We start from the raw sequence: 22973 nt of genomic DNA on the forward strand, positions 1-22973 counted from the left end.
CTTCCCAACTGTATAACAGTTCCATACAGCAAATGTGTAAGCAAGCAATGGTTACCAACAAAGCTGTTAACAATAAGTGTCTCTTCAGTAGCTTTTGCATCTTACAATGCTGCCTGAAAGGCATTTGTGACAGAAATGGCATGATGGCAAAACTTTAAGGACCAAGCTGACTAGCCCAAAGGCTTCTCATTGGCACTTAAATGAAAGGAAGGGGAGGTGTGAAGGAACTGATATACCCCTCAGCGGTAGCTGGCAGTTTAACTGATCCCTATTACGATCTCATTTATGTTGCTCCTCATTACTGTTGCCTTTCTTTGATGTATTCTCAACCCATATAATGCGTTCTTTAGACTGTTTCTATCATTCAACATGTGCTGTATTTCTTCTTCAATTTCACTGACAGTTGCTTAAGTTTTCTATTCTATTTGTACTTGTCTTCTCCAGGCAAAGGAAATCTTTACATTCAGACAATCAATGTCATAAATGAATCTTATCATTGACATCCTTTCACCTTGAATTTTAATTCCATTCCTGAACCTTTCTTTTATTTGTTATAGCTTCTTCAATGAATGGATTGAACAACAGGGCCAAAATTGCGCCCTGATCTTACTTTTTAATCTGAACACCCTCAGTTGGTCTTCTATTCATGTTGTTTCCTCTGTATATTACCCATGTTTCCCTTATACTCATTTTTCCTGAGAATTTCAAACATCTTGTATCATTCTACATTGTAGAACACGTTTTTTGAGTCAACAAATCATATGAAAGTGTCTTGATTAACACTGAGGTTAAAATTGCAAATCAACAAAAAGGCTGACCAGTATTTACCTCAAGAAGGAGTAACTCACATTACACCTAATAGAATAATTTAAAATAGAAAATAATACTTCTAGACTTAGGAATTAGCTCCTCAAGAGAGGCTGATTGATGTGTGCCTCACCACTTCCTCTACCCCCTTTTGTCCTCCCTTTTCAACCCTCTCTTGTCAATCCCTCTTTCATCCCTGAAGAAAAAGAACTGTGTAGTTGCAAAATAGGAGTATTATTATTAACTATTGTAAGCGTTTCTGTTGCCTGTGCTGTGAGTTATGTTTCCTGATATTAAGTGCTTGTCACCCTTTCCATCTCTGTGTAGTTGTAACCATTTTAACTGAATTTTCTGTTTTATACAATTATTACTGAAGTTTTATATTCTATTTTTACTTGGCTTCTCCAGACAAAGGAAATCATTACATTCAGATAGCTTTAAATTATGGACTTGTATCTATAAGGGTCCGTGTAGCTGCTGCTACCACTCATACCAGTAAGAGCACATGTACCTGAATGCACATTTAACTTTCTATTTCACTTTGCTGGAGAAGCAGATCTAACTCACGCAAATTATGATTAACACAAATGAAAACAAACATTTCTTCTTATTAACACATTCAAGGTGAAACTATAGCTGAATCAAGATTACATAGTATAGCAACTGTACATTACACAGGCATCTCTTTGAATTTGAGAGTTTTCATTTTGATTCAGATATTGGTTTTGTTTCTATTGTATCATAGTAAGTGATGAGGCAAAGTGATTAAGACACTGGACACCACTTGGGGTAAGTGAGTTTCTAATACCTGTGTACCTACCTTGATTTTTCCATGGCAGGCTTAAATCACATAATGAAAATGTCGGGATAGTTCCTTCAATAAGTCGAGTGCATATTTTTTTTCCCTTAGCCTTCAACTCATTGTCAGTTCTTCATTTCCCTACAGTTGTACTTTCTTTCTTTGTCCTTGACAGACCAGCAGTTTCCTGCAAATGCTCAATTTTTTGGATACAGTATGGTTTTGTTACTTTGATGTTCCCTTTAGGTAAATATTTATATTTCAGTGGTATAGTTTCTGAAGAATTTATAGCATTTATAGAAAAGTATTGATCCTGACTTGGCGATATGTTATGAATAATCAAATATGAGTTATAAACTGTGTTTGCCATTGTCGACTGCATTTAAAATGAGTTGTAGTTGTAAAGTTTCTGATGACCATAGATCACCTACACAAACAGTTATTGCTGATTTAGTGATGTTTTATGGTTCATCTAATATGAATTATAATTACATCTGTAACATACATTTTGTGTGTGTGTGTGTGTGTGTGTGTGTCTGCTTGTGTCTGTATGTGTGGATGGATATGTGCGTGTGTGCGAGTGTATACCTGTCCTTTTTTCCCCCTAAGGTAAGTCTTTCCGCTCCCGGGATTGGAATGACTCCTTACCCTCTCCTTTAAAACCCACTTCCTTTCGTCTTCCCCTCTCCTTCCCTCTTTCCTGATGAGGCAACAATTTGTTGCGAAAGCTTGAATTTTGTGTGTATGTTTGTGTTTGTTTGTGTGTCTATCGACCTGCCAGCGTTTTTGTTCGGTAAGTCACCTCATCTTTGTATATATATATATATATATATATATATATATATATATATATATATATATATATATATATATATGATTATAATAGAGGGAAACATTCCACATAGGAAAAATATATCTAAGGTAAGTCTTTCCGCTCCCGGGATTGGAATGACTCCTTACCCTCTCCCTTAAAACCCACATCCTTTCGTCTTTCCCTCTCCTTCCCTCTTTCCTGATGTAGCAACCGTTTGTTGCGAAAGCTTGAATTTTGTGTGTATGTTTGTGTTTGTTTGTGTGTCTATCAACCTGCCAGCACTTTCGTTTGGTAAATCACATCATCTTTGTTTTTAGATACTTTTTCCCATGTGGAATGGTTCCCTCTATTATATATATATATTTTTTTGTCCCTGACAGCTACATTTTAAATGAGTGTAGTCTATGTTTCACCAGTGGCAGTAATCCCATTCTGTGTAAGATAAGGCCATGTTCATTATTTTTCCACTTAATTATTTCAATGAGTCTTTTAACTGTGATGTGAGATACATTTTCACTTGTCTCTTCTTAATACAGGTTGCTAAAGTATAGCCCCACAACGAATACAAGTGAAGTATTGCTTGAAAAGCTGCATTTTGCCAATGGTGTACTTTTATCAGACGATGAAGATTTTGTGTTGGTTTCTGAGACACTCAGTTCCCAAATTCGCAGGTAAAAGGAAACGATATGCTTTTTTATATTGTAACTAGTATATCTAGACATTAAAAAAAAGAGTGCACACAGCATGAGATTATTGTTTTCATGTTTTTAAGTCCACTTAAAATGGAACTAAACAATGCTGAAAGCGGAAGAACTGAAATTAGGCATATAAATAAACACTGTTAAGATTATTATGTGATTCATCTCTGTGATTTGATCAGGCTAATATCCTGTAGAGTGCATACTAATTGCTAGAAACTGTCACAAACCAGATGTAATTTGGAAACAGTAATAAGGTTCATACTGGGTGTCACTTAAAAGCAACATACAGAAGAATTTTATAGACATCATTCAGTTTTATTTTATTTATTTTTATATCCAGTCCATTGATGCAATGAATTCCTAAAATGTGGAATAAGCAAAGTTTTACATGGCAGAATTACAATGCTGTAAACAAAAGACCATGTAGCAGACTCCAACAAAGTGGTGTGAACATGAAATGACTTATTATAATTCATGCATATCTCAATTGCACTAAATTAAAATATCTTACAATTGAAAATTAAGCACTTCATCAAGTTATGTTACATGCTAGATTGGATGAAGTTTTAGCTAATGTGTCATTCCTGTAATACATTGAACTCCATCTGCTTAATTATTTACCTTAAATATTAACCAAATAAATAAATAGATTCTTCAAAAACATGTTTCTTCAATTGGCTGTCAAATTGAGGTGTTGCATTAACAACACTTTTGATAACCTGCACTTCACATGTGAATGGAATGGGTAAAAATCCTAAAAACTGGTACAATGCTACATGCCCTCTGCCATGCACTTAACAGTTGTTTGCAGAGCACAGATGTAGATGTAGAAGTGCACAAGTCTCACATTTGCTTTTTGAAATGTTGTGCAATCCATCTTTTGATCTTGTATTGTGACTTTTTATAGGCACTATTTTTTAGGGAATAATTCTGATTACTACTTAAGGGGAAAGATTTATTGTGATAGTGTTATAAGAATCTCTAATTTTCAGAAGAGAATCTCGCATGAATATTGTGGACATACTCCACGAAGAATTCAGATTACTCATTTCTAAGCAACAAGAAATATTTTCAGACATTTTCCCCAAAGAATGATGTGATATTACAAATTGCATGAAAGTATCCTAAGTATGTAGCTCTAATAGTATCCTTATCAGTAGTCAATGCAAGTATGTGAAACAAGAGTTTGGCTTCCATAAATCTTTTCTACTGAGAAAGCAATATCTAATCTCACAAATGCAATTCTGATAGAACTCAACAATAAAAATTGCCCTGTTGATCTTTTTTGTGATCTTGCCAAGGCCTTCAGCTGTGTACCTTAAAATTATACCAGCAAAACTAAAGTGTTTTGGCATTAAAGGAATTTTTGGAGTAATGTCATAACCATACAGAAGAGATGACCACATAAACAAATGGTGCTACAGGTATAAGACTAAATTAGGAGTAGAGAATAAATTAAATGCAACATCTCAAAAGTTTTAGCGATTGGCTTACTCCTGTTCATAATCTACAGTAGACTTTTCCCCTGCTCTACCTGCGTACACGTATGTCTTATACGAAGTGCACAACTCCAATGAGCCCATCACTCCCTCCCACCTCTCAGCCCATATGCTCTTCCCTCCCTCTTTTCTGTCCATCTACACCTCCCCCCCTCTCTCTGCCCGTCTCGTCCTCTCCTCTCTCTGTCCATCTCCTCTTCCCAGTTCCTCTCTGTACATCCCCTCCTGCCCCCGCTGTCCCTTCTCATCCCCTCCTACCTCTCTCTCTCTCTCTCTCTCTCTCTGTCTCTGTCTCTGTCTCTCTCTCTCTCTCTCTCTCCATCTCAAACTTCCCCCAGGCATTGCCAACTACATGTCTATTGTTGGGACATATCAACGCTATTCAGCCATGTTGCACATCCTTGTCAGATACATAATGAATGCCGCATTTGTGCATAAGTATAATGGTGATGGAAGCAAATAGCTATTTCACACTGGATGAATACAATGATACAGTGTTTCAAACTGGGTGAATACAGTGGTCTATATCTGCACTAAGAGCATGGTGTACATCCAGCGACCACACAATGTGGGGCACGCTCTGGGTGTATAATCACATTGCTTTTAGTATTCTTACTACGATTTACTGATGGTCACCAACTTGGAAACGACACATTATTTGCTGCGGAAGGAAGGGAATGGATGGGCATATGCTAGGGGGGAGGCAATACATCCACATATGGCAGATTACCTACCTGATTACCCATAAGGGACCTGACGTGTAGGCTACCCTGCAGAGTAGGTGGATAATGCTGGTCGATGCTACTGTATGTCTGTATCTCTGCAAGTATTAGAGCTAGAGCGTTATAAATGCCCCTGTGTTGGTCTCCTTGGGGAAATGAGTTTGGTGCACTTTGGTCTAGGGGCCTGGCAGGAGTTTTCAGATATATAAACATAGTCTTAGCTGCATATATATTAAGACAGCGATTTGCCCAGTATGATGGACAACTCTTGAAAATGTCTGATGTTTGCATACCCATAGCAGACAGAGCCAGGGGAATAATGGGGCAAATTTACAACTGGCTCACAGCAAATAGTTGATCTATAATCCTACAAAGACCTGTAGTATGCAATTACAAACAAATAAAATGACATACACATACCTGAAGTAGTGATCAATGGGCACACTTTGGATAAGTCTCGATGTGTAAATTCCCTTGGCATACAGATGTGTAGTAAACTGTGGTGACACCAGCATGTGGATGACCTAACCAAAAAGCTCACTTCTGACAGCTTACCTCTTAGAAGTCTCAGTCATTGTGTGGACCTCCCGTTGGGCTTGCTAGCATACTTTTACACAGTTCTTTGCTGTGGCATAGTCTTCTGAGACAACACAACAAAGGTCAAAGAAGTGTTTATTCTATAAAAGTGCTTGGTAAGGATAGCATGTAAAATTTATAACCATACATCTTATTGCAGCCTCTTCTGGGACCTTGGGATTCTCCACAGTTATGTACCAATACATTTACCACTAACTGTATTTGTGGTTAATAACAAGAGTGAATTTAACTCTCAAGCAGGCGCGCCTCTGTATGAAGTGCGCCAACCGCAAAGAACATTGTCGTGCTCAGTTCCATTGTTGTTTTACAATAGCAAGCCCCTACCTATTCCTGCATTATTATTTCAGATAGCACAGCGAGAAGTTGTGTTGTCATAGGTTCTCGTGAGTTACAGTTTTTTAAAATAAACTGCGAGTGTGTCATCTTAGTGTACAAAGTACGCCACATTCCAAGTCATGTAAGTAATTTTTCCTTCACTTTTATTTTGTTCCTTTTTAACTGAATCAAATGGTCACACATAACAAGCGGGTATATCACTGTCAGGGTGAGATCAAAGCTGACAGACAATGAGCTTGATTGGTTACTCAATGGGGATCCAGAGTTCAGTCTTGTATCAGACAACAAAAATGGTGACAACTCTGAAGAAGAAGAGGAATTTATCACACAAAGTGACCACGATTCAGATTCTGATCAAGTCCACAATTCAGATGATGACTGTGAAGAGCCACTCTCCACTGGTGATATTTTTATTGGGAGGGACAGAACATGTAAATGGAATAAAATATGTCCTACTGTGACTTCAAAAACAGAAAGAAAATATTGTGAAAATATTCCATGGGCCTGCACGTGTCACCAGAGGGGTCACAAGTGAAACAGAGGCTTTATGAACTATACTTAGCCTGGAAATGATTGATGAAATTTTAAAATACACGAACATATACATTCAATCTAAGAAAGAATGTGTACAATATTCCAGAGAAAGAGATGCTACAAAACTACAAGGTGTGAAATAACGGCATCGTTGGGATTGCTGTATCTCAATAGGACTAAAAAAGCAAACCACACAAATATCATTGAACTGTGGACAGCAGATGCTACTGGCATGGAGATTATGAGAGCTGTGATGAGGCACAGAAGATTTCTGTTCCTTTTATGACGTATCTGTTTTGACGACAAGAGTACAAGGCAAGAAAGAAGAGTAACTAATAGACTTGCTGCAATAAGGCAAATATTGGATGCCTCTATGGTGAATTGCAAGAACGCTTATAATGTAGGACAATTTGTGACAGTAGACAAAAAGGTGCAAGCTTTTTGAGGTCGCTGTTCTTTTGTTTAGTATATCCCAAACAAACCAGTGAAGTACGGGATAAAGAATTTAGCTTTAGAAGATGCTAAAACATTCTTCACTAGTAATTTTGAAGTATATTGTGGAAAACAACCTAAAGGACCATGGTATTGTAGGAAGGCTAGTTACCCACACTGAAGGCTGAGGAAGAAGTGTTACAATGGATAGTTGGTACACTAGCTATTCCTTAGCCAACTCCCTTTTGAATAAGCGACTAACATGCATCAACACATTGAGAAAAAACAAACACAAGATCTGACAAGAATATTTACCTGGGAAATGTAGGGCTAACCACTCCTTTTTATTTGGTTTTCAGAATGATATGACACTAGTTTTGAATGTGCCGAAACAAAACAAGGAAGTTATATTACTTTCAACTACACACAATTTTGGAACCACTGATGAAGTTACACGTAAGCCAGAGATAGATTTGGATTGAAATATAACAAAGGAAGGAGTCGACACAGCCGATCAACTGGGAGGTGCGTGTTCTGTCGCACGGGTGACAAGAAGCTGGTGATTGGTTGTATCCTATGCTCTTATGGATATAGCAAGAATTAATGTTCAAATGATTTTTCATGCAAATGAGGCAAATCCAAACAAGAAGAGAAGATTTTTTTTTTTTTTTAAGATTTAGCACAGTCTCTTATGAAGTCTCAACTAGTGGTAAGAGCTGATATACCTTCACTTCCTGCCAACATTGCAACTTTCCTTGTGGAATACAAAGATCAATGTGTTGAAAGAACTGAGGAGCCTACCACCAAGAAAAGAGGTCTGTGTGTGACATGTGGACAAGCAAGAAACACATCTACTACCTTAAGGTGTAATTCATACCATAGCTTTGTTTGCAAAGGACATGTAAAAACAGTGCATACAGTGAGAAGTGTGAAGCATTTCCCGAAATTGTGCAAGACAACTAACTGTGTAGATGGAAGGAACTTTGTGATAACTGATACTTCTTCAATATATAAAGCCTTTGTCCTTTTATATTGCAATGAAAGAGTGTTTTTGTTCAGTGTGTATTTAAAAAAGTGTTGTAATATATTGATATGTCAGCTGCAGTAATAAAATGATATGAAAGTTTCTGATTTGTTTAATCAAATAGTAAATTGGCAATGTAATATAAATTTCTTGTATAGTTGTTTAAATAAACTAAAATTAAACTGTGATTTAGCTCATACATGTTTTCCCTGGTAACATAATGACAGCTTTTGACTACACGTGTACAAAGTGCGCAGAGCTCCTGCTGGTGTTATGAAAATCCCATTCTTCTTTAAAAATTTGTGTCAACATTTTGCAGTCATGACTTATTAAACAGATGGTTTGGTAGTATTCATACCTGACAGCACTTGGTTTCTCTGGAATTAGAATGAATGTTCTCCATGTAGTCTGAGCAGATTTTGCCGGCTCATATAGATTACACACCAGGCTAACTCTCCCAAGGACCTCAACAATTCTGAAGGAATATGAGTTACTACAGGGGAATATGAGTTACTCCAGGGGCTTTGTTTGTACTCAGGTCAGTCAGTGCTTTGATAAATTCTTCTCCCAATATCATTTTTGCCATCTTATCTTCATCTACGTGCTCTTGTCTTTATATAATATTGTCCCCAAGTTTATTTCTGTTATGTACACTGTCAACACTGATCAGCCAAAACATGGTGACCAGTGCTCACTATGACCTTGCATGTCACCTGGTGGCATTGATGGCACTTGACACAGTAACAAAAGTATTTAAGTGGAGCAGACATGGGCAGGTGATCACCCTAGTGAGGATATGGATTGCAAATGGGAAATCCATTGAGCTAAGCAACTTTGACAAAGGGCAGATTATTATTAAGCAGACCCTATGAGCGATTATCTTGAAAACGATGAATTTGGTTGAATGTTCATGTGGTTCTGTTGTGAGCTTCTACAGAAAGAGGCAGAAGGCAGGTGCTAAATGAATGGATGTTGATGACTCTTCACAGAACACAGGGTTCAGAGGCTTCTCTGCTTTGTAAAGTAGGATGGACAGCAGTCCATAGAATCTTTGCTGAAAGAGCACAATGCTGGTGAAAGCACTATCCATTTTTCCTTCATGGGGAATTAGTGATGCGGCTGGTCCCGGCGGAGGTTCGAGTCCTCCCTTGGGCATGGGTGTGTGTGTTTGTCCTTAGGATAATTTAGGTTAAGTAGTGTGTAACCTGATGACCTTAGCAGTTAAGACCCATAAGATTTCACACACATTTGAACATTTTTTGAACTAGTGATTTAGAACTTTTTGAAAGAAATTTCTGCCATTTGAATGTAAATTACTGTTCATTTAATTCACACAATCATGATTTTTGCTTTATAATCATTCTCAAGTGCATATTGCATTGAAAATTAATAAAACTTGTTATCATGCAGTGCAGGGCATAGGAACAATAAGTCATTGAGTATTTGAAAACATTACTTTCACTATATCTGACACTGTGCTCAGTGAATAACCATTAACACCCAGTAGGACATATTTAGCAGCCGATACATTGCTGTGACCTGCAGTTATCACACTCTTGCATCAACAGATGTTAACACTTGTCATAACAGTGGCAGAGATTGTAACAAAGTGGCACTATTGTGTGAGCCACATGATTTTTGGATTACCAGGGACATTACCAGGAAAGGAAGGTGGATATTTATTTGGCTAGGTGCTTAACATATCCACAAATACACGTTCATAACACCCTCATACAGAGATACAATTTAGTACTCTGAAAACAGAATACAAATAAAATATTTTTGGATGTACGGCATAATTTGAACTCAAAAAGGATCGTGTAGATGTGTCTCATAGGACCTTTCAACAATAGATAGTAATTTTGTAATTTTTAATAATGTCTAATAGTCTTTGATGGATGTGATATTTCATTATCTGTAAAACAACTGTACAGGTAAGTCACTTTGAAAATCTATGTAGAACCCATTATATTTTGGTTCGGATATTCACACACTGTCTTTAATAAAAGTACAGAAATATGAAATTCATGTTATTTGTGTAATACTGCAATATGTGGTTTAGGTACATAATATAGTACACTCATGTGCCATACTTGAAAATGTATATAGAATGTATTATGTTTGGTTCAGATCTTCACATGCAATGAGCAGTAAGACTACATTAATATGAATTTAATGGATATTCATGTAATATTGAAGTATTTGGTTAAGTACATAATATACACTGAAGAGCCAAAGGAACTGGCACACCTGCCTAATATCATGTAGGGCCCTGCAGGCACGCAGAAGTGCCGCAACACGACATGGCATGGAATCAACTAATGTCTGAAACAGTGCTGGAGAGAGCTAACACATTAATCCTGCAGAGCTGTCCATAAACCCGTAAGGGTACGAGAGGGTGGAGATCTCTTCTGAACAGCACATCGGAAGGTGTCCCAGATATGCTCAAGCAGAAATATTTAAACTCATAAGAGTGTTCCCGGAGCCACTCTGTAGCTATTCTGGATGTGTGGAGTGTTGCATTGTCCCGCTGGAATTGCCCACATCCGGAATTGCCCACATTTGTTGGAATGCACAATGGACATGAATGGATGCAGGTGATCAGACAGGATGCTTATGTATGTGTCAGGGGTCCCATATCACTCCAACTGCACATGCACCACACCATTACAGAGCCTTCACCAGTTTGAACAGTCCCCTGCTGACATGCAGGGTCCATGGACTCATGAGGTTATCATCATTGTATTGTGTATTAAACAGGGGACCTAGAAACGATAGAGAGCCTTCATCCCGCTGTAGCCCTCAGTGGTTCAAAACCCAAATCAGGCCACAGCAGTGCACCCAGTCCACCGCCACCCCACACCGACCCCAAGGTTATTGTGCGGTTCGGCCCCCTTCAGACCCCTCCCCCCCTCCCTCCCCCCCGGGGACGTCTCATACCAGACGAGTGTAACCCCAAATGTTTGCATGGCAGAGTAATTACAGTGTACACGTATGTGGCGACAGTGTTAGCACAGCAGTTGCTGACATAATGTAACTGAGGTGGAATAAGGAGAACCGGCCTGCATTCGCTGAGGTAGATGGAAAACCACCTTAAAAACCATCCACAGGCTGGCGGGCACACTGGACCTTGACACTAATCCGCCGAGTGGATTTGTGCCGGGGACCAGCATGCCTTCCCGCTTGGGAAGCAGCGCGTTAGACTGCACAGCTAGCTGGATGGGCTAGGTTATCATCATACCCGTAAACGTCCATCTCCTTGATACAATTTGAAATGAGACTCGTCTGACCAGGCAACATGTTTCCAATCATCAACAGTCCAATGTCAGTGTTGATGGCCCAGGCAAGGCGTAATGCTTAGTGTTATGCAGTCATCAAGGGTACATGAGTGGGCCTTCGACTCCGAAAGCCCATATCGATGATGTTTCATTGAATGGTTTACACGCTGTAACTTGTTGATGGCCCAGCATTGAAATCTGCAGCAATTTGTGGAAGTGTTGCACTTCTGTCACATTGAATGATTCTCTTCAGTCATCGTTGTTCCCATTCTTGCATAACGTTTTTCTGGTCACAGCAATGTTGGGGATTTGATGTTTTACCAGATTCTTGATATTCACAGTACACTCATGAAATGGTGGTATGGGAAAAATCCACACTTTATCACTGCCTTGGAGATGCTGTCCCCCACTGCTCATGCACCAACTATAACACCAAGTTCAAACTCACCTAAATCTTGACAACCTGTCAGTGTAATAGCAGTAACTGATGTAATAACTGTGCCAGACACTTCTTGTCTTATATAGGCTTTGCTGACCACAGCGCCATATTCTGCCTGTGTACATGTCCCTGTATTTCAATACCCATACCTGCACTTCAGCGTAGCTTGGTGGTGTACCAGTTATATCTGCCCCCTCTATCAACCCAGTACCCATGCCCACCTCTAAATCCTCTTTCCACCCCAACTCCTCCCATTCCCCCTCAACTTTCCTCTCCACTCCTGCCCCCCCCCCCCTCCCCTCCTCCTACAGCCCCACATTTTGAAACTGGAACTTTTATTTATGGACACCCAGTACTTACTTCTCAAACTGACACACAAAATTACCTAAAATAATACAAAGACAATAGAAATTGTGCCCCTATAACCAACAGTTTGATCCAGTTCACTTTTCAACATGACAAAACATATATTTTTACTTATCATAACATTGTTACATAATTACCGGTTATAACAAGGGAAGGGGATGGAAACTGTCTCAAATTATTACATTACTTCACTGAAATTAGATTACTACCTCCGTAAAACCGGAAATATAAATTCTCACAAAATTCCCAAATTATCAATTACCATTTGATCTTGTCAGAATATTCATATTAATTTCAAGTTGCTGTTAGCAATTTAATTATCAAAAATATTCTTCTTTTATTGTATCATCTTTACCTTAAGCTATCAGTTCCAAAAAATATAATTAACAAAGTCATAAATTAAAAAACAAAGATGCTGTGACTTACCAAACGAGAAAGCACTGGTAGATAGACACAATAAAAAACACACAAACACACATACAAATTTCAAGCTTTCGCAACCCACGGTTGCTTCATCGCCATCCGCACATATACAGACACAGGCAGACATATGTAAAGGCAAAGAGTTTGGGCAGAGATGTCAGTCGAGGCAGAAGTACAGAGGCAAAGACGTTGTTGAGTGACAAGTGATGTATGAGGGGTGGCAACTTGAAATTAGCGGAGGTTGAGGCCTGGTGGGTAACAGGAAGACAGAATATATTGAAGGGCAAGTTCCCATCTCTGGAGTTCTGATAGGTTGGTGTCAGTGGGAAGTATCCAGATAGCCCGGATGGTGTAACACTGTGCCAAGATGTGCTGGCCGTGCACCAAGGCATGTTTAGCCACTGGGTGATCCTCATTACCAACAAACACTGTCTGCCTGTGTCTGTTCATGTGAATGGAAAGTTTGTTGCTGGTCATTCCCACATAGAGGGCTTCACAGTGTAGGCAGGTCAGTTGGTAAATCACGTGGGTGCTTTCACACGTGGCTCTGATTTTATCGTGTACAACTTCCGGGTTACAGGACTGGAGTAGTTGGTGGTGGGAGGGTGCATGGGACAGCGTTTACACCGGGGGCAGTTACAAGGGTTGGAGCCAGAGGGTAGGGAAGGTGGTTTGGGGATTTCATAGGGATGAACCAAGAAGTTACAAAGGTTAGGTGGATGGCGGAAAGACACTCTTGCTGGAGTGGGGAGGATTTCATGAAGGATAGATTTCATTTCAGGCCAGGATTTGAGGAAGTCATATCCCTGCTGCAGAGCCACATTCAAAGTCTGATCCAGTCCCGGAAAGTATTCTGTCACAAGTGGGGCACTTTTGGGTTTCTTCTGTGGGGGATTTTGGGTTTGAGGGGATGAGGAAATGGCTCTGGTTATTCGCTCTTGTACGAGCTCGGAAGGGTAGTTGTGGGATGCGAAAGCTGTTTTCAGGTTGTTGGTGTAATGGTTGCATCAAACTGTCCATTCGCATGAACGACACAGGCAGACAGTGTTTGTTGGTAATGAGGATGGTGGCTAAACATGCCTTGGTGCATGGCCAGCACATCTTCGCACAGTGTTACACCGTCCGGGTTATCTGGATACTTCCCACTGACACCAACCTATCAGAACTCTGGAGATGGGAACTTGCCCTTCAATATTGCAGTGACTAGTATATAACCTTGTAGCACCAGACTATGTAACACTTTGAAATGAGCTCCTTAAGGGGTCTTGAAGGCCCAAGAGATGTCTGCCAGTTGCCATGTCATCCTCTGCCTTGCATTGTCATGTGGATGTGATATAGTGAGGCATATGATCAGTACACTGCTCTCCTGACAGTTTTCCATGTATTTGTGAGAACAGGGTTTAAATTATGAAACAGCTGCAGAAATAAATGTGCATAAATTTAAGTACAATATCGATATTAAGGAACATGATTCCATTTCAGCTTCTTTGCTTGTTACAATGCGATTTTATAAGCATCTCTACGATGATGCCTCTTCATAGATCATCATTTGCTCCTACAGCCATTTGCGCTTCACAGTTGAAAGCTGTCAAAAGTGCTGCCAGATAACAGGTATTTTCTTAAGCTGACTCAACATTAGGCGCGTCTTAGTAGTAAAGAATAAATGTATTAAAACCTTATGGGCGATGTGGTATTTTTTTTACATATCTCAGTGTTTATGATATTATATCTCTTGAACTGTATGTCACAAAATTATAAATTTATGTAGGTACGTTCAGCAGCATGTGTGGGCACTGTCGGCAAAATATGTTATGAACAGAGTTAGTAGCAAAGAAGTATGTCACACACGATGTGGCAGTTTTCGATCCATCTCAGTGTTTATGACTTCATATCTCTCAATCTGTGTGTCATCCAATGATATAATTTTGTATGTACATTCAGCAGAATGTGTGGCTACTGTATGCAAAAATTTTTGCAAACACAGTTAGTTGGAAAGAAGTAATAAATTTAAACACCATGCACAATGCAGTAGTTTTAAATGCATCTCAGTGCTTATGATGTCATATTTCCTTAACTGTGTGTGGTACCATGATATATGTTTATAGGTACATTTAGCAGCACATGTGGATACTGGGTGCAAAATTTATTGCAAATAAAGTTAACAGCACAGAAGTAACACATATAAACACCATGCAAGACATGGCAGTTTTTCACACATGTCATTGTGTATGACCTTTGCCACTCCCCTTCATCTATGTACACCCTTGTTCTCACTACAGGTGGATCATTCTCATTCTGGATCTGTGTGACCTATCTCTCATTTTATCCTTCTATAACCAATTCCCCTTTTCTTCCAGAAGAAGGATCTGTTAGTTCTCCTTTTACTTTTATGTGTGTCTTTTGACAATAGGACACATTTCACCTCCTGAAGGTATGTGAAGGCCAGCAGTTCTGCCTCATAAATTGATCTTGCCATATTCTAAATAAAAAAAGGCAAAGCTCAGCGATTCTTGCATTATACATTGACCACTGATAAGGATTCTGTTGTCAAAAGGTTATTGCATTGACCACTAAGCTTGCTGTCGTTAATGAGTTATTCACAGGAAAGTAATTTGTTGGAAGTCACCTATTCAGAAATGTTTGTGAACAAGAAAAGAAAGGAAACAGTTTTATAATTAGAGGTCACCTGTTTATCTCATGTTCTTCAGTCTTTTTAGTACTTTGTTTGAAATACCAACATAAAAAGAAGAGTTTCTTCTCTTTGTGACCTAATGATTTTTGAGAATAATTTTACAGCTGATTTTGCCAAACTAATGTCTGCTGGTGCAGTATGCAGTGTTTGTCTAAGTAAATGTAATGGTTCTGCTTCTGATGATCCATTCTCTGTCTCGGTTTTAGAAAAGCATGTTCTGAGACAACAAGACAAATTTGTTCTTGCTTGCAGTATCTAGAGCAATGGCCTCAAGTGTGGTTGGAGGAGTCATAGTGCAAAGAATGAATCACTCATTCCTGCAGCCTGACCACCACCTGTGGGCACAGCCGCAAGTGCTCACATGCTGTTCTTTGTGACAGCAAAGCCTCATTTTTAATGATGGTCTGTGTCATTGGCCACCTGCTGTCAGTATGCACATAGCCCGCATCTTTTGTGTGTGCACACTAAGAAGATTCCTTAATGCATTTGTCTGCTATCTGGGGCTGCTGGTTCTACACATCCAATGGTGTCACTGTTTTGCTGGACCTATGCTAATGGAAAATCCAGCTCTTACTTATAATACTGCAAAGGGGGGGGGGGGGGGGGTGTCGTGATGGCGCAGGAGATTTGAAACCTCACCCCTTTTGTACACCCATAGTGCACTACTAAATAAATAAATAAAAATAAATATCAGGTAAATATTGCTACTTACTGTATAGAAGAAATGTTGAGATGCAGATAGGCACAACTAAAAGACACTTGTAAAAAAGCTTTTGGTCATAGTCTTCAACAGCAAAACAGAAACAGAGAAACACACACTGGCCACAATTTGGTGGTAGCCATTCATTCTGGTGGACTGCTGATTGGTAGCAGTATCAGTATAAAACACTGTGCAGTGGTTGCAGCAGAGCTGGTGTATGGCATGGATAGTTTCCCAGCTGGCCCATCCTTTGATAGGGTAGGATAAACCTGTGACACGACTGGAATAAGAAGTGCTGGGTGGGTGGATTGGGCAGGTATTGCATGTGGGTCTTCCTCAGGGATATGATCCTTGTGGGATTGGGAGTGGCATAGAGATGGAGCAGGATGTTGCGGATGTTGGGTGGGCACTGGAACACTACTTTAGGAGGGGTGGGAAGGATCTGGGATAGGATGTCCCTCATTTCAGGGTATGATTATAGATGATCAAACCCCTGGTGGAGGATGTGGTTCATTTGTTCCAGTTTGGGATGGTACTGGGTGATGAAGAGGGCACTCCTTTGTGGCCAGTTCATGGGCGTGGTTGAAGGACTGGGGATGCAAGGGGGAAATAGCGTGCGAGATTTGGTTGCAAATCAGGTCTGGGGGATAGAGCCTTTCTGTGAAGGCCTTGGTGAAACCCTCAGCACTCTGAGCAAGGGAGTTCTTGTCACTGCAGGTACACCACACCTGGGTGGCCATGCTATATGGGAGGGGGATTTTTTAGTGCAAAAGGGATGACAGATGTCAAAATGCAGGTACGCTTGGTGGTTTTAATGTGGACAGTGGTGCAGTTGGAGCCAATCACCAGAGAGGAGGAGGTCAACGTCTAGGCACAAGGAACACTGTGTAGAGGAGGTCCAGGTGAAGCAGCTGATGATGATGATGATGATGTTTGGTTTGTGGGACACTCAACTGCACAGTCATCAGCACCCATACACATTCTCAATCTGTACACAGTCCAATCTAGCCACATTCATCAATGATGATGGAATGGTGATGACAACACAAATACCCAGTCCCCAGGCAGAGAAAAATCCCCAACGCAGCCGGGAATCAAACCCAGGACCCCGTGATCCAGAACTAGCAAGGCTTGACATAGACCACAAGCCCCAGACCAGGTGAAACGGATGGGAGGGAAGGGGTTGGGGTTTTGAAGGAATCAAGATAGGATGTCTTGGCTCTGAGTCCAGATCATGAAGATATCATCAGTGGACATGTACCAGGCCAAAGGTTTGGTGTTTTGGGGGCCTAGGAAGGTCTCCAGTAGACAGCTCATAAACAGGATGGCATATGAGGATACCATGTGGTGCCCATGGCAGTGCTGCAGATTTGTTTATATACCTTCCCTTGCCACCTCTTGGCACAAGGATCAAATCTCTGTGGAAGACCCGGGTGCAAGACCTGCCCATTCTACTCATCCAACACTTCCTATTACAGTCCTGTAACAGTTTTATTGTACCCCATCAGGGATCAGGCTAGAAACCAGCTATGTCATTTACCAACTCTGCTGTAACCACTGCACAGCTTATTATATTGGTATGACTACCAATCAGCTGTCCATCAGGATGACGGCCACTGCCAAACTGTGGCCAAGAGCAAAGTAGACCATCCTGTGGGACAACATGCAGCTGAGCATAATGTGCTTGTTTACTGGCTGCTTCACTACCAAAGCCACTTGGATTTCTCATACACCACCCAGTTTTCTGAACTGTGCTGATGGGAGTTATCCTTACAACACATCCTCTTCTCCCATAATTATCCCGGCCTCAACCTACAATTACATACTGTCCTCACACCCTTCACCCAACAGTTTTCACCCCTTCTGTCATATCATCTCCTCCCCATTCTCGTCTCCTAGCCTTTCTGTTTGCTGCCCTCTGTGCCCTCTGTTAATGCACCCACCCATCTTTCTTCACCCCTCTGCTTTTAGCTCCTTTCTTTCCCCATTTCTCTGCCTCACAACCTCCTGACACTGCACCTGTTGGCATTCTAGTCCCTGTACACTCTGCCAGACAGTGGTCCTCCATCCCCCCACCCTGCCCCCACCAGTGCACTACTATCCCTTCCCCTTCACCTTCCCTGGTCCCTCCAGATTGTTGCTGCCATCCACAGATAGTTGCATCCTGGCCTGAGCTTCTGGAATTGGGGTTTATGAGTGTACGAGGTGTGCTTGTTTGTGCATACGGATGGTGTGTGTTTCTGTGTTTCTCTTTTGCTGATGAAAGTAGTGGCTGAAAGCTTTGTGTAAATGTCTTTTAGTTGTGCCTGTCTGCAATTTCCTGTATCTCCTTTATGGTAAGTAGCAAACTATGTGGAGTTTTCATTGTTTAAATATCAGGTAAACAGCCCAAGGAACAGAGAACCTAAAAGGTATTTTTTGTGTGATAATAAAAAACACCACAATGATGGCAGAGAGAATTGTGAGGTGTTACCAGATGCAATATAGAAGGCTTGCTACACTGGATTAATATTGATTTTTTCCTATTCTGTTCTACATGCAGGCATGAAATGTTGATTATATACTTTTTCCTTCTTTTTTAGGTACTACTGTATGCTAATTTTTTCCTTCTTTTTCAGATACTATCTTAAAGGTGCAAAGAAAGGGTCAAATGATATATTTGTGGATAAATTACCAGGTTTTCCTGACAACTTGAGCCATGATGGTAAAGGAAGCTACTTTGTTGCACTAGCATTTCCAGCAGATAAAGATCATCCAGCATTTAACCACATCATTAGTGAATATCCTGTCCTAAGAAAATTTCTTGCCAGGTTGCTGGCTTTGCTGGAGATGCCATTTCAGTTCATTGAACGTTTTTATCCTAACTATTACGTCAAGAGAGCCACTCACTGGGTATGTTTTTTATAGCTGTACACTCTTTATGTAAGCATTTTGTATTAACTATTTGAAGATCAACAGCCCTTTCATTCAGTGGTAGTGTACACATTCTGTCGTGGTGAAAAACTTTCAGAAATATGGCCCAAATTAAGGTTCACATTAACAGACACACGCAGCTGTTCAAAATTAATAACAGAAATTTCTGGATGGAAAATTACGTAAAACAGGGGACAGACAACCACTTACATATACAGGACGGGTGCATGGCACAAAGAAACATGTAATAGAAAACAATTAACACTAGTTTTTGAGCTCTTTCTTTTTTTCTGTTGAGAGTAAACACATTCACACAAACAACCACACAGACAGCCAAACGTACACATTTGTGCTAGCTAGGTAGAGCTCGAAAGCTAGTGCCATCTGTTTTCTATTATGTGTTCCTGTGCACAACGCATGTGTCCTCTATATATAAATGGTTGCATTTCCCTTGTTTCATGTAATTAATAATTAAGTATCATCAATCAGTAATAAATTTTGTTCTGCTTAATCAGGCTCAATTTAGCATAATAAAATGAACAAAAATACTGCTTTTTTCTCAGGTATATTGAGTAATAGCTGCTTATATACTGCTACTACTTGCTTATTGTTTGTATAGTTACATTTTGAAAGAGAACTGTATACAGGGTGAGCCAAGACACATTTTCACAAAAGTATCTACAGAATGTGCTAAAACTGAGATGTAAGGCAGTCAGAATGTGTGACTTTGGTGTAAACACCACTAACGAGAAATTCTCTGACTACTGGGCAGGATACTGTAAAATGGCCTGCCAGGTCCTTCAATTTGGCTCATCTTGATTTATTTTCCTGTGGAAGCACTCTTAAAGATGCAGTCTGCCATGAAGTCCCACCTACACCAGGTAATATGGACAAATTGCTGCACCATGTGCTGCTGACACCAATATTATCTCCTCTGCTCCTCTAATGCTTGGTTTGTTGACTTATTTATTCTATATGATAACAATTTCAAGTTTCAAAATTGTCCTCAAGAGGTATTTTATGGAATCTCCCAAATCCTTAAAGAAGCATTCGAGCTAGTGTGGGGAAAAACAGTTCCGATAATCTCTTCAGTGGTGGTCCTTTATTATCCTTCACACCTCGTTCAGAATTTACTTGTCTAATGCATGTTGTACAAATTTCAGTCAAAAAGTAATGTCTCCTATTTCTGTTTCTTTTTCTTCCTCCTTAACTTTCCATGCCCACGGCACAGTTTTGAATTTTTTCTTCTTTGGTGAGTTTCTGTGATGTCATTCCATTGACTGCCTCTCTGACTCTGATTTTTAAAAAATGAACCCATGTTTTATCTCTGGTCAAATTTTTTCCAGAAACTTCTCTTCCTTCAAACAGAAGTGCTGCAAGAGTTGGGAGTCAATTGTTTTTCTTGCCTCTTTTTATTTTGGTCGGTTAACAGCCTTGGTATGCAAGTTGCACAAACCTTTGAGTATCCCAGTTGTTGAAGAACCATCATAATATTGCCCTTATTGAGGGAGTTAATGCAACACAAATCATCTGCAGTCACACAGTCATCTCCACAAATGATGTCATTGACCCACTGAATGTTGCTTGGAGTGACTGCAGTAACCAGCCTGCCATTTCACATTTCACCAGCCAAAGGTGTTTGCCCTTCAGCTCCATTACAGTGATGAACCCATCATCTGACAAAGCTGATATCCACTGTTGCATCAATGTACAAATTTTTCAAACTTTCATGAATGTGAATGAGCATTTCATCTTCTGTATTCAAGAATTCTATCAAAGAATGCTATCTGATATGAACATTATGCATGGTGTGAATCAGAGTTGAATGATAGAAACTCTTGCTTACACCTGATCACTAACTTTTGTGATTGGACTGAAGGGAGAGAAACCAACAGGGAACCTTTATGAACTGAAAACATCTTATCTTGACATACAAAATACATTTGTGTAGTTCGTGAATCTCAGCACGCCTACTGGAAGGACTTAAGTTCAAAGGTTGGTGTATGCTGATGGAGGATTTTTGATATTCTAGGGATGGTTTAATCTTCTTTTGTTGATGTTTGAGGTACCTGAAGTCAAATGGGAACATTGAGGTGCTAAACAACCAAATTTTTCTTCCGCTATTTTCTCATGACCTTAGTGAGGACTGTAACATTATCTACCAAGTTGAAACTGTAGCAGCATGGTATGGGGAAAATTCTGCAGCAATCACACATCTGGACTGGCCTGAGTGTCTCAAGATTTGAAACCAATGGAAAATCTCAGGATTTCCTTCAACAGTCTCCAAATGTTGGAGACAGTACCTCACCATGTACCATGTTCATGAGTTGTCTGTGACAGGAATAATTTGACACTGATGATGTCTAGTACCTTGTGTGGTCCATACTGTAGTGAATCACCATTGCTACCAATACACGTGGAAGTGTTAAATACTATTTAGTCAGAGGTCACTAATGTTTGCCACAAAATCTCATAGTATGTGTCTACTACATTGGTTTACATAAAAAGTACCATCCTGGAATTTATGTATACTATCTTGTTGGTGGACACCATTTGTCTGTATTTAGTTGCCATAGTCTTCAATTTTTTTGCATGAGATTCGATCCCCCTATATTCTCTCAGGTGGTAACAAGGTAAAAAAAAAGTGCATCATCATCATCATCAGTATATTGCTAGAAGAGTGTTAATGCTGCTGCTCTATGTTTAACTTCGTATTATATATTTAGTTGCTTGTTTTCTAGGCATCCTGTGGAAATACAAACAATTGATGAGGGTTTCACATAAGTTCAGAGAACTTAGTGGTCATGATGTTTGACTTAGTCTCTTTGCCAGAGTTAATTCACAGCTTTCAAAAATCAGACTTTGGGACACATTTGCACTTGCAAGGAGATGGTGGTGGGATATTCTTTCTTTCATACCAGTGCTGAAAAATAAGTACTGTCTTAATGTTGTTCTACAAAAAGACTACAAACATGTATCTCTTGCTGCTCTTGTGTGTTCATGTTGCTCTAACAACAGTGTTAAATCTGAAGCCACAAGGAATTACTTAAAATGCATCTATAGTGCATGCATTTTAGTGTAATGAAGTTGTATTTGACATAAATGTCATTTAAAAAGATGTAGTTTGTTTCATTGAAATAACAACTTTTCAAATGGTCAGTTAAAGATGATTAATTTATTAATAAAAATTATTTTTCAGATTGGACATTTTGAATCTGTACGATTTATGGAACCAAAACGGTTTACCTTATTGAGACTAGGTAAGGATGGTAAAGTATTAGAGAGCATGCATTGCTTGGATGGTACTCTCTCAGGAATAAGTGATGTTGTTGAGTTTGAAGACGCCCTCTATTTTGGATCCCCATACAATACATATATAGGAAGAATTAAATTGGAGAAACAACCCAGAATTTCCATACGGATCAAGAAAAATAAGGAACCAACAGCAGAAATGAAATATTAATGGAATGGAAAGACTGAATGTTAATTAAGATTTTTTTAAACTTTGTTATTTTATTTTTGACTGATCTTTTGGATATATTCAGTTGCATTTTAGTAATGTCATTTTATATAATGTGTTCAGATCTTATTTATCTATATACCTTGCAGTGTGTAGAATAAAGTCACTATTAAAAATAATCACCTGTGGTGTGGTCTGAAAGTGGAATTTGTTTCTTGAATGACTGGAAGTCTGTTTTTATTTGTTCTCAGTGCTGTCATTAAATTATTATGCAGTACTACAATATTTTGGGATGGAAAATACTCGTACTACTGACAGCCACATATAAAAATATTCATGAAATATCCTTGTTTTTGGTACTATTAGTTCTTTCTTAGGGGAAGAGAGAGGGATAGGTTGGGGAAGGTACAAAAGGAAGGGCATGTCACTCAGACCCC

General features: G+C 39.5%; 1 protein-coding gene across 2 annotated transcripts in view; it reads left to right on the forward strand.

Annotated features, from left to right (window-relative positions):
• Nucleotides 1-22715, forward strand: part of LOC124784161 (adipocyte plasma membrane-associated protein-like) — a 111309-nt gene extending 88594 nt beyond the window's left edge. For both annotated transcript variants that reach the window (XM_047254080.1, XM_047254079.1), the window contains exons 6-8: nucleotides 2957-3091; nucleotides 18782-19055; nucleotides 22276-22715. In XM_047254080.1, the coding sequence (XP_047110036.1) occupies nucleotides 2957-3091; nucleotides 18782-19055; nucleotides 22276-22539 (673 nt within the window). In that variant the 3' untranslated portion in view covers nucleotides 22540-22715. The remainder of the gene's footprint in view (nucleotides 1-2956; nucleotides 3092-18781; nucleotides 19056-22275) is intronic.
• The last annotated feature ends 258 nt before the right edge of the window (nucleotides 22716-22973 follow it).

This window comes from Schistocerca piceifrons, chromosome 1, assembly GCF_021461385.2.
Source record: "Schistocerca piceifrons isolate TAMUIC-IGC-003096 chromosome 1, iqSchPice1.1, whole genome shotgun sequence".
NCBI classification, from domain to species: domain Eukaryota; kingdom Metazoa; phylum Arthropoda; class Insecta; order Orthoptera; family Acrididae; genus Schistocerca; species Schistocerca piceifrons.